General features: G+C 37.0%; 1 protein-coding gene across 1 annotated transcript in view; it reads right to left on the bottom strand.

Annotated features, from left to right (window-relative positions):
- Positions 1-284: 284 nt before the first annotated feature.
- Positions 285-11,859, bottom strand: part of UBE3C (ubiquitin protein ligase E3C) — an 80,470-nt gene continuing 68,895 nt past the window's right edge. Inside the window, exons 20-23 of the mRNA XM_009697834.1 lie at positions 8,147-8,335; positions 7,983-8,049; positions 6,920-7,050; positions 285-953 (exon numbers count right to left, since the gene is read on the bottom strand). Of these exons, the coding sequence (XP_009696136.1) occupies positions 783-953; positions 6,920-7,050; positions 7,983-8,049; positions 8,147-8,335 (558 nt within the window). The 3' untranslated portion in view covers positions 285-782. The remainder of the gene's footprint in view (positions 954-6,919; positions 7,051-7,982; positions 8,050-8,146; positions 8,336-11,859) is intronic.

Raw genomic sequence — 11,859 nt, 5'->3', positions numbered from 1 at the left:
AACAGAAACAGAACAGAGAAAACATGGATAGTCACATCCATTCACAACAGTGTTCAAGTGATAATGACACAGCCAAAGGTTGAGCTTAAAATAATGCAAATCCAATTTCTCCAAGGTATTTCAGAAAGCACAAATGGAATAATATAAACGTTTTATCTCAGTGCCTACCATCTTGAGGGAAGGTAGTATAAAACAAAATCAGTTCTGCAACAACTATGATTTGTAAACAATTTGTAGAATTGTTTACAATTCTACAATTTACAATGTAAGTAAAGATGTTAGGCTATCGGTAATGAGCATTTTCATCCTCTCAGTTCTGGGATATCTCCAAACATCTGCTTCACTTCCATCTAAAAGATTAATTACAGGATGTTAGCCCTGTCTCATCCCAATGCGCTGCATGGTACACAACTTTATTGCCAGTTTGTGAAATTGTTTATGTTTGAACAGCACAAAGCCAAAGCTTCATCTTTGGTTAATTTCACTGAGATGTGACTGTTCTTTAAATGTGCTCTTTCTTCGCATAAACACAGAAAACAGCCACACTGCACACAGCATTCATTGTTTCGAATCATAAAGCAGTGTCAATGTAATATTAATTAATGAAAGCTAACTAAGAAATCGTGTTTTAAAATGAAACCTATTTGAGGGCATTTGATAAGACACAAGAGCTGCAGAAATCTAGACAGAATTCCCTTAAAACTGCTCGAATATGAGTGCTGCTTATAGAGTAGGCACTGGTTAGTTCCTCTGCAGATCATCCAAATAAGCATCAGTTCGACTCAGCTTAATTCAAATCCAGCAGCACATTCAATGGCATAAAGAAGCTTGCTTCGCATCAGATTTTCGTCATAAAACTCAGGAAGCTTCAGCAAGTTCATGCAGGTACTGGCAGTAGGTAGCCTGTCTAAATCAGATCCTCCGTTGTGAATGCAAAATGCAGGATATAACTCCTGAAAAAATGCAACAGAAAAAATATATCAAAAATACAGACAAGCTAAAACCTAACCCATAACAGCTGGCACAGATTTCTAGGAAATAAATCATTAGATTAAAACCTGTCACAATGACATACTCAAATGGTGTTTTCTTTCATTCCCGATGGCCCCAAAAGCACTTTTAAAGTGTGTAGTGCCTCCCTCTACCTTGTCCCCACCACGATCCATTAATTTGCAAAACACAGAGTAATTTATTTGGTTCTAAGGAAAAAATAATAATTAAGTTATTGTTCAGTCTATTCTGCAAATTTATGATGCTACAAAAACAGCGAAACACAAAATAGGAAAAGTAATACAGGAGCATGCAAGAATTTTTTTGTTTTATTTGGGAGAAACAACTGGGATTCACAACTTCAGACTCTCCTTACGAAGCCTCCCAAATGTCCATGGATGCTGTTTATTTTGTAGGGACAGGAAAATGATGGGTTCCTGCTACACTGAAGTTTTCTGACAGTGAAATACATGCTGACCACAGGGAACAACAGACCACTAGCAGTGACGGAGGTAAACGGAAAAGGATGTTCTGTCATGTTTGTATGACATACAATATTTGTCATTGTATAATACACAGCTTCTTCTGAGAATCGTACTTTCTGTTTTTTTTTCTTTCTAGGCAGGGAAGACATTGTTCCTGTATACACAAAAATCCCAACAAAGGCAATTTTGCTCTAGCTAATGAAGTCATGTGCTATGCCAGTTATAACATTCTTCTGTTAGAGTTTAAAAGTATTCCAATTCTATGCACAAATTCTACACGAGCGTTTACTTGTCATGATAAAGGGATGCCCTGAGGAGAAAGAGGATGAATGAGCAACCAGAAACCAGATCTAAGAACAAATTTGATCAAGTTGTAGCACTACACCAATTTCTTTCTGTGACATACACAAAAAAAAAAAAAAAAAAGGCAAAACATCCCAAATAAACTACGCTCAAAAACACCCTTTCAGTGTTTTCCTTCTGGAACTTCAGTTTATTAGTGTACCCTAGATATATAAAATAAATTCTTCAAGTGGATGACTATCAAGCCATCATCTTCCTTCTATGCACCACAATACAGAATGATATTTTGTTAAAATCAATTGTTTGCTACAACGCTAAAGGCATTTCTTGCCCTAAAGTGATTTCTGTCTAAACTAATCTTTCAGCAAGCGTACGATTTATGAATTTCACAACAAACAGTACTAATGACTTCAATGGATCTGTTCATGTATAAGATTGAGTATTTACACTACCATGGTCTAGAACTCTGAATCAAGAGGTACTTTATATTCTCCAAACTTTATTTAAAGCAATTATACTCAGTGTTTCTTCAGAGAGTGATTATAAAGTCACTCAGCTGTTATTGGGATGATATTGACGTGCATAGTGAGTCAGTAATGATATAAACTTGTCAGGCCCTGATTATTCTTCTGATGTGGTAACTATTGATCTGAGGAACAGACTTTTAAGACATTTTGTCTGCAATATTTAATTGTTTTAATAATATCTGATGTTTTTTCTTCTGAGAAAGAGTATAGTGAAAAATGTATTTATTTGTTACCTCTAAAGCACTGCTTTTGCTGGCAAGAAAGTATTCGTTTTATCAAATGCTTGCCTGAGGTGAAACAGTTCTGATTTTAGAAACTGGAAAAAAATCTCAGCTCCAAAGGCAAAAGGTCAATGAGATTCTAAGCTAAATTATTGTTCAAATGGAGGCCTTAAAAGTATTTCATGGCTAAAATGCTGCATTTTTAGTGTTCCTTTCAAAATGGTAATTGAATTCCCCTACTCTAGCTTTAAAAATGGAAAAATGAAGTTCTAAATTGAAATGTCATGCCAAGGGCACCATTTGTTGCATAATTAAAGACTATACAGCAGGAAACTGCAATAGTTTGGACGTGAAAAGTATCATCAATTTATTATGTGACCTGATTGGAACTTAACAATTTTCAACCATGCTTTAATGATTTTTTTTTTGTCTGTAACAATCACATTTATTAAACTTACTAAACTTTAATTAGCTTTAGTAAATGTTATTCTGAGTCTGAAACTGTCAGTGAAAGTTTAAAATTTTTAAATGACACAAAGCTACACTGTGTTATCTATAAACTATGAATGTTAAGACATTTCCTTCACAGAATCACAGAATCGATGAGATTGGAAGAGACTTCTGGGATCAGAGTCCAACCTTTGCCCTAACACCACCATGTCAACTAGACCATGGCACTAAGTGTCACATCCAGTCTTTCTTTAAAACACTTCCAGCGATGGCGACTCCACCACCTCCCTGGGCAGCCCAGTCCAATATTTAATGACGCCTTCTGTGAAGAAAGGCCTCCTGATGTCTAACCTGAACCTCCCCTGGCGCAGCTTGAGACTATGCTCTCTTGTCCTGTCACTAGTTGCTTGGGAGAAGAAAGCAACCCCCACCTCACTACAACCTCCTTTCAGGTAGTTGTAGAGAGCGATCAGGTCTCCCCTCAGCCTCCTCTTCTCCAGGCTAAACAACCCCAGCTCCCTCAGCCGCTCCTCGTAAGACTTACCCTCCAGACCCTTCACCAGCCCTTCTCTGGACTCACTCTAGCACCTTATCTTAAATTAACACGCACTAACTTTTAAGTAAACATGAAGGTTCCATGATATAAAGCGTACAGAAGATTTCAGAGTGAGAACTAGAAATTGTGTACCTCTCAGAAAAATATAGTACACACACCAAAAACATAAACAAATTTTGAAGATAGCTTGTGTTAATGTCTACCATCAACGTAAATATATTCAGACATTTATTTGGCTGGTAATATTCAGCACTCCTGCAGCTTCGCACTCTTCACCTTCAAAGCTCTAAACACACTGTCACAGGCTACCAAAACATTACTGCCGATGACAATACCAGTTACCCACTTCCTTTTCTGGCAAACATTCCCCTGGTTTGTTGGTAAATCCATGTTAACAAGATACTACTGCAAGCACCATGCAAGTGCTGACCTAACTCCCACTCAGCGCTGCCCAGTAAAGCAGCAGTAATGCCTCTTCACTCCACTTTCTGTTGCCAAGACTGTTACACGTGGCTGAGCTCAGAAATCTGTTGTACAGTGAACTAATCTTTTAACTTACAGCTATCATGCTGAAAATTTGATGACTATTTTACTTTCATTTTTTCCTAGCCAAGTATGTTAAAGTCAGGTTGTGGGCCATCTCCCAACTACATGCACAAATTTCAGCTTTCCACGTTTAGCTTCTTTCTAATGTGTCACTGTCAGCCTCAACATTTTGAGAGTTTTGATTCACTTCCTCCATCTCTTCAAATGTCACGCTGGCTACCTCAAAGCTCGATAGGTGCATCTGCATTTCCTCCTCTCCCCTTGTAATTAAAAAGGATGACATCAAATGGAGACTTCCATTTACTTTGTTTCCATGCAACTGTTCTTCAGTTCTCCCTTCATTACATGACTGATATGCACTGTTCTGCCTTGGTCTCATCCCACAGTTTTCTAATTCTTCTTCCCACTGTCCTATAAAATCCTATTTGTTGTTAGAGTACTGTTACAGTGATATTCACACAGATTTGGAGAGTTTAAGAGAAATGCTTGCAGGCTTTTAAATAATCAATCACATAAATCAGTTAATGAATACCCTAGATAGGATTCATGTGATTAAACAACCACCTCCGTTGTCTCCATATCCAAATCTCGTCACCCCAGATACTCTTTACTGTTAAAGGGGATCTAGTTAGTATGTTTTGTGGAGTCTAAGACATGATTCATTTCATCCTGAAGCACACACGGAAGAGTCAGACAAATTACCGACTGAAAGTGCCAATTCCTCTCCGAGGTGCCTATAAAAGGTGTGTAGCTGAGCTACAGATTATACATATTGAAGTTGGAGGATACATTGCCTATGCACATGCTAACAGCACCACACAGCACTTGCTACAGCAGCTGAAGGGATTATGCAGAGGGTGACACTGCACAAAGGGTTACAGAATGACTGTAGCAAAGGGAGGTTTAAATGACCACATGCTGCAATGGCAGTGCTGCACACCTGTATTGGCTTACAAAGAAATAGGAAAATAGACAAAAAGGATTGAAGAGGGAAGAGAATGTGAAGTCGTAGCAGAAGGGGACACATGGAAGTCAAGGGAAAAGGGCCACACTTCCCTGCAGAATGGGGCACTAGAAACAATTCTTCCACTTCAAAATCGCTCTGCAGTCTGAAAAAAAGCAGTTGTTTAAGCTACTGGGAGTATTCCAATAGCAACTCATCCACATATTACTGTATGACAAACCACATACGCTTTTATATATTTTAAATCATTCAAGTGTCAGAGGTCTGTGTCTTGAGATCACTGTGATTTCAATACTGGAGTGTCTTCTTGTTTGTTTTCCTGAGGAAAACTGTTCTTATGAAAACAGTAAGCATTAAAAGTTTGAAAATTCTAGAATGAATTTTGTTTAATTCAATAAGAGAAAACCAGTGATAAGTACTACAAATGTCTGAATTGTGTGTGTGGAAGAAGGTGGGGGTTTTTGTTTCATTTTTTACTTCTGACATCCTTATCATGTGTCAATCCCAGGACACATCACAGGAAGGGGCCCAATTCCTAGAGCTGAGGAGAAATTCTTCTAGCATTTGCCTTTCATGTATTTTTTTAAATGCTGATTAAAAAACCCAAACAAACCCCCCCCAAAAAAATCCCACTAGAATGAACTTTCAGAGTATGATTCGAGAAAAAATAGTACAGAACTCCAAGTATTTTGTTTCCACCTCCAGACTATTATGTATATCTGAATTCCTTGCTCCTACATGAAATGTTAGTATCTGTCCCTGAAGTATTTCTATAATGAGAAAATGCTCACTCAACACCACTTATTTTACAAAACAGCTAATAAACCTTCAGGGCTTACACAATACCTGCATTCATTTCTTATGGGTTCATCTACCTATTTTACATAATAAATGTAGGAAATCAGTTAATTACTGCTAATTAAATATTGTCCCACAGTACGTTATAAAGTGAAAATTTACTAAGTACATGTACTCAAATTTTGTTTAGCAACAAATCTTGTTCTTACTTGTAAGGAACTGGATGATGCAATGCCTGTATTTGTTCCAGATAAGACCATCTTTGTATTAATTTTACTAAATAGTACAACAGTAAACATGCTGTTCACCAGTGTATTAAAGGTGATAGTGTTACTATGAAGCAATTTATTCTTTTATTTTTTTTACAGAAAAGCATCGAATGTTCCCACATTTTAGAGGAAATGAAGTCTGTGGCCGGTTCTTAGCCAGAATTTTGCAGCCCAGCTGAAACTCATGAGTAGAACATCCTCAAAATTTAGTTTCAAAATGTCTTCAACTTGCCTCAGCCTCTCTTTAGTTTTATAAGCAGTGGACAAAAGTTTTCTTCATACTTAAGCTTCACAGTAAATAGCAATCTAAAGATAGCAGAAAAATATTTAGATACAAAGGGTAATGAGCTGTGATCCTATAAGCAGATAAACAGTAACTAGACAGAAACACAATACATCTCCCACTTCAAGTGGTTAATTGAAGCGGTTCAAATTTAATAGGTGCTTTTATATCCTAAATCCTCTTTTGCCTCATTTAAAAGACATTCTTCTTAAATCAACCTGTTCTTTGAACCTGGTAGCAGTAACACAAAACAGCAGCAAGGATCTTCCATGACAAAGAGTAAGTGCTCTAACCAATGTGTTTCTAGGCTTATCAAATTTTGCTGTTGAAATGGAAAAAAAAGAACAACATTTCATTAAATATTTTAAAATCATACACATTATACATGCAAATGCAGACACTGAAGTTGTTTCTGTAATCACAGAGGAACATCCTTCTCAAACTGTATATTCCTACAGACAAGAAGAACTTGTATCATCATCTACAGTATTTACAAAAATTTGCTAGGAAGTCAGGAAGACATATACCTTAAACCCCAGAAGAGGCGGTCGAGAACAGCTTGTTACAAACTTGAGTAGTTTGCGTTTCTCTTCATCAGTGAAGCTTTCTACAACTCTCCAGAATATTTTAATTACAGGATGGTCTGCTGTGTAGCCACCTATAATGAGAATTAAATGATTTATAGGTAGAATAGTTTTATAATGAGACTTAAATGATTTATAGGTAGAATAATTTTATCTAAGAAATACAATTCTTCAGAAAATCTAGCATCAATCTTGAAAAGCTTGGGGAAAATATAACCAGCCGGCTTACACTGCTGATTTCCAGTATCTATAGATCTCTTTGATCACTGCACTTTGAGTTTCTCATTCACTGCTTACCTAACCACAGCTACTATCACCCTCAGCTTCTTAACTGCAGTTTTCTTCACTGAATCCTATTTGTTTATTTTAAATTTATTTTATTTCATTTAGTGTTTACCTAGTAACTTCGGATTTACTGCCTTTTACTCCAAGAGTTTCCAAAATCTGCAAACTCAGGATGTTATTTAATCTATCAGCTTACCTTGAGGTAAGCTCAGATGTAAACTGATGATATAAGTGGCTACTTTTTGATTACATTCATGATAAATGCAGGGGAAAATGAAGTAAGATTCCTTGCATTTCTCACAAGGCAACAACGTAAGCTCTCTCTTCAGGCTGAGAAATCGTACGTACCTGAATGCAGTGGTAGAAACAACTATCCCAAAGTCATTTGCAGGCTCATTTTCAGGGCAACCAGATAGAACCATTGACTAACATCCATTTAGAAAAGGAATTACATGTCCTCTAATTATCCGGCTATAAACTTGTATTTAGGTGTGCGAATAAAATAAACTGCATACCTATTATTTCCCAGCATTTGTAAAATTAGGTCATAATTTTACACAATCCTCTGAAATTCAGGCCTATCTACAGAGTTTGGCCAAAGTTAACAACGAAAGTTAAGAATGACACCACAACTTTTTTTTAAAAGCTAGGATAAAAAGCAAGTTTATTTATGCCTGAGTCAGTGATAATACATTTATTTATTTAAGTAAAATATGCTTACCTGAATAGTTTGTGAAAGACTTAAGGTCATCCAAACTAATAGGAACCTGGGCACCAGAAATCAGAACCTAATAGTGAATGAAATTAGACAGTTACATTACAGGCAAAAATTAGCATTTATTTCTGTTTAAAGCAACTGTTTTCTGCAGTTTTAAGCAGAAGTACCTGTATTTCCTGTTGATCAAACATTCGAAGCCATTCAAGATTCACAACATTGGCCAGTCCCTGCCGGAAAGCAAGGCAATGCTGTCGAATTTGTTTGTTTAACCTGTAGTCTGCCACCAAATGGATGTATGCGATTCGGTTAGCGCTGGTAACAGGAATATCTTTTCCACCTGGCTTCAGCTCAACCACCTACAAACATAATGATTTTCATCATCTTGGTAAACTTTAATTGTGTGCTGTAACCGTAAAATTGATAAAAGATTACGACAAGTTATAAAGGTAGGGTTTTTTCTGTCTGCTCCTAAGAGTACATTCTATGGCATTCAGTCTTTAGACCTAGACCTCCAGCTGATAATGCAGCTGACTGCATGGCCCCGTGTTTTTTTATGAGAAAGTGGATTAGGCAAAGTCAGAGCTGCTTCACAGAAGCCAGTGTGCAATACTAAATTCACCACTGCAAGTCAGATGGAAACTGAGATGAAAATCTTCCCCCAGCTTCACGGATGCTAATGAGTGCCCTAGAAGAGAAAGTAAGCTGTGTAAGCAGAGAGCTCACGCAGAGCGCTCTCCTTCCAGTTGGATTAGGAAAGTTGTGCTTGACAGACTAGGCTCTTCTCTAACTGTTTGGTGATTCTGAATTCTGCAGGATCACATTATTGGTAAAAACAATGTCTGCTAAGTCAAAATTAAGGTTCTAATACAAGCCTAATTTACAGAATGATAAGCATTCACAATTCCTACTGTTGAAAATCCAAGTTATACATGCTCAGTACTTTCAACAAAAGTAAAAAAATCAAAAAAAGTAAAAAACCAAACAACAAAAACCAAGCCTAAACCTTGTTTTTCTACTGACAAGCGTTAACTACTGTCCTTCAAGTACACCAAGATACCTCAGTATGGAAGAATTTTTAATGAAAAACTCCCAAAACCTAAGATACTGTCATTGCATTCAGATATAAACCAGGATCAAAGGTAGTTATTAAAACACTAAAGACCTTTACATATTCCACTCTTTACTACATGAGGTTAATTGTGTTGAGTAGCAGCCCAATTGGAAGGGATTATTAGAGTACTAAGAGGATTAAAAAAACTAAAAAGCTGAGATACTGTCACCTTCTGAAACCTTCCAAAAAAAAAGTTTGTTTTTCTACACTCTGAAGTAATTTTAAAATGTTTTTAAACAACCACGCATTTCAGTCTATGGTAACAATCACATCTTTAGAGCACAGAGAATTAAACACATGACTAGCTTCTTCTGTAACGTGCTAACTAATAATAAGAGCTGTTCTAGTACTAAGAAAAATGCAAAATGGTAAGATTAAAAATTCACAGTGCTTTTGAACACTCAGATTTTTACTTGATTCATAGCTTTTTAAGGTCGAAAAAGAACATTAAGATCTGTGAATCTGACCTCTCAGAAAACACAGGCCAGAGGATTCTGTCTAGGGATTCCTGTATTTAACTCAATAAATCCATAGATGAGTTAGAGCACATTTTTTAGAGAGGCAGGCAATCCTGGTGTAAAGACTCCACGTGATGGAGTATTTACCACTTTCCTTGATAAGCTAGAACAATCTGAATTACAATAGGTGTTAAAAAATATGTCTTACTTCCCACTTTAATCCTTCAGTTGCAAGCTTCTTGCTTTTGTTACACCTAGAGGGAAAAAACCTCATCAATACTCCACCATGTCTGTGTGCAGGTAGTATTGACTGCGCTCAAATCCTACTCCCGGAACAATTAAGTAAAATGAAAGTGTCAGTTTAGCTGACACCGTTTCATACCCTGCACACATTAGCTTGCTCCCTTCTGAGTAAGTCCCCTTCAACAAGGACCACGGAGATGAGAGGCAGGACAGCCTTCTCCAGGGTCCACCTCCTGCGGAGCCTGGCGTACGATGCAGCCGGCCACTCTGGGGGGTACAGGCCAGTGCCTGGTGCCACCAATTGGCCTGAGGGTGAGGAGATTTTCACTGGTAAAGCCCACAAGGAGCATTAATAGCAGTATGGGACATGTTCTGTACCACAGTGGAAACACCTGGTGAGAAGGGGCCCCTGCACTGCTAAGCCTTCTCCTCTGCTACTGCAGGCAACAACACAGTCTAGAAATGTACTGTGTTTCATCCCACTATAGTAGCTTTACTATTGTCACTGGCAAGTTAGTCAATATTCAGATCCATCTAATGATTAGAAACATTCTGATTTCCACTTCAAGTCCAATAGGTAAAGTTTGTTCATACCCATTGTTCTTATTTCAATATTGTCCTAAAGCTTCACCAGCTCTTTCCTTCCTCCTTGATTATATCCATGATGTATTACTTACGGGCAGCAACTTCATTAATCCTCCCAGAGATTTTTTCACTGAACTAAAATAAGTCAGGTTCCTTTAACTTCCTCCTATAAAATACCCTTTTACAAAGCCTAACCAGATCAGAAAGCTTTCTCTTATTTAAATTCCTGTCTTCTTCAGTGTTACAAGATCAGAACTACCAATGGTGTTCCACATGAACAGATCATTGTTGAGACCTCAACACCACTAATATTTTGCTGTCTGCCCACTTGTAAGATTTCTGTATTTGTTTTGCAGAATTGCATAATTACTTGTTCTTTTGACTTTACTTCACGAAATACAATTCCTCTTTTTGCAGTATGGACACATTGAATTTGGCCATATTAAAGCATATTTGTATCACCCAACTCATCAAGCTTCTCTTAAGAATACAGACACCAACCATAAACTAACTAATAGTTACTATTCCATTTGTGTACAATAATTTCTGTGAGCTTAGTATTTACATGCTTTAATTGACTTCCTTCCTAAAATAGCAAAAGGGAACTACTGGCAGGGTGTTCCAGAAAACTGCTGTCTTTTAAGAGTCATCCTGGCACGAGGTGAAGTAAAACGTCTAACCTTCCCTGCAGGTCAGCAAATAGAGATCAGGACACAGATTAATTTACGTTTATGTTGCATTATAATAGTATTGTCTCCACAGTGGGCTAAGGATGTCAGGAAAGGTGTATTCATTGTATAATAAAAGCTACTCTCTCTCCCTATAAAGCTCTTTCTGCAAATCAGAGTAAAAAAAAAAAAAAGTTTTGTACTCTTTCTGACCACTATTTTTAAAAAATCAGAAAATGTATTTTTTTAAAAAAAAATCCTATTTTTCCTTTTATTTTTATATTTTGAAGTAGCAAACCTTGACTTCTGATCCAGCAACACTTCTGTAGCTCCCCTTCCTCCCCACAACCCTGCACTGCCACAAGTAAGACTACAGCATTCAGTTATCCACACTTCCTGGGGTTTTCCAGTGATGTAACTATCCATTTTCAGAGTTTTTCAATGTAAGATTAATTCTACCACCATTTTGTCAAAGTACCATCACAGTCTGAAACAAATGGACTAATGTAGCAGGAATAATAAATATATTATGCCATAAAGGCTAAGAAGGACGTAAAACAGAAGACAGAAAATAATAACACTTGGTAGCAGTAAAACTATAGCAAATGTCGATGCAGTTCACTTTTTACTCAGTGTTTTCACGGTGTTTTAAAGGAACTATTGTAGAATTCCCACTTAATTCTAAATGGCAGGAATGATTGTTGAAGAGTGCCTTTTCAAAAAGGCCACAACACAGTTTATTACATATTAGAAGATCCATCACCTTGCATTTTTATTTTTATCCATCCAATTTTCGCCACTAGATGGTGCAAGAT

This window comes from Cariama cristata, unplaced genomic scaffold (genome assembly GCF_000690535.1).
Source record: "Cariama cristata isolate BGI_N322 unplaced genomic scaffold, ASM69053v1 scaffold15253, whole genome shotgun sequence".
In the NCBI taxonomy this organism is placed as follows: domain Eukaryota; kingdom Metazoa; phylum Chordata; class Aves; order Cariamiformes; family Cariamidae; genus Cariama; species Cariama cristata.
The sequence above is the reverse complement of the archived record's forward strand: the minus strand, read 5'-3'. Positions and strand labels throughout refer to the sequence as shown.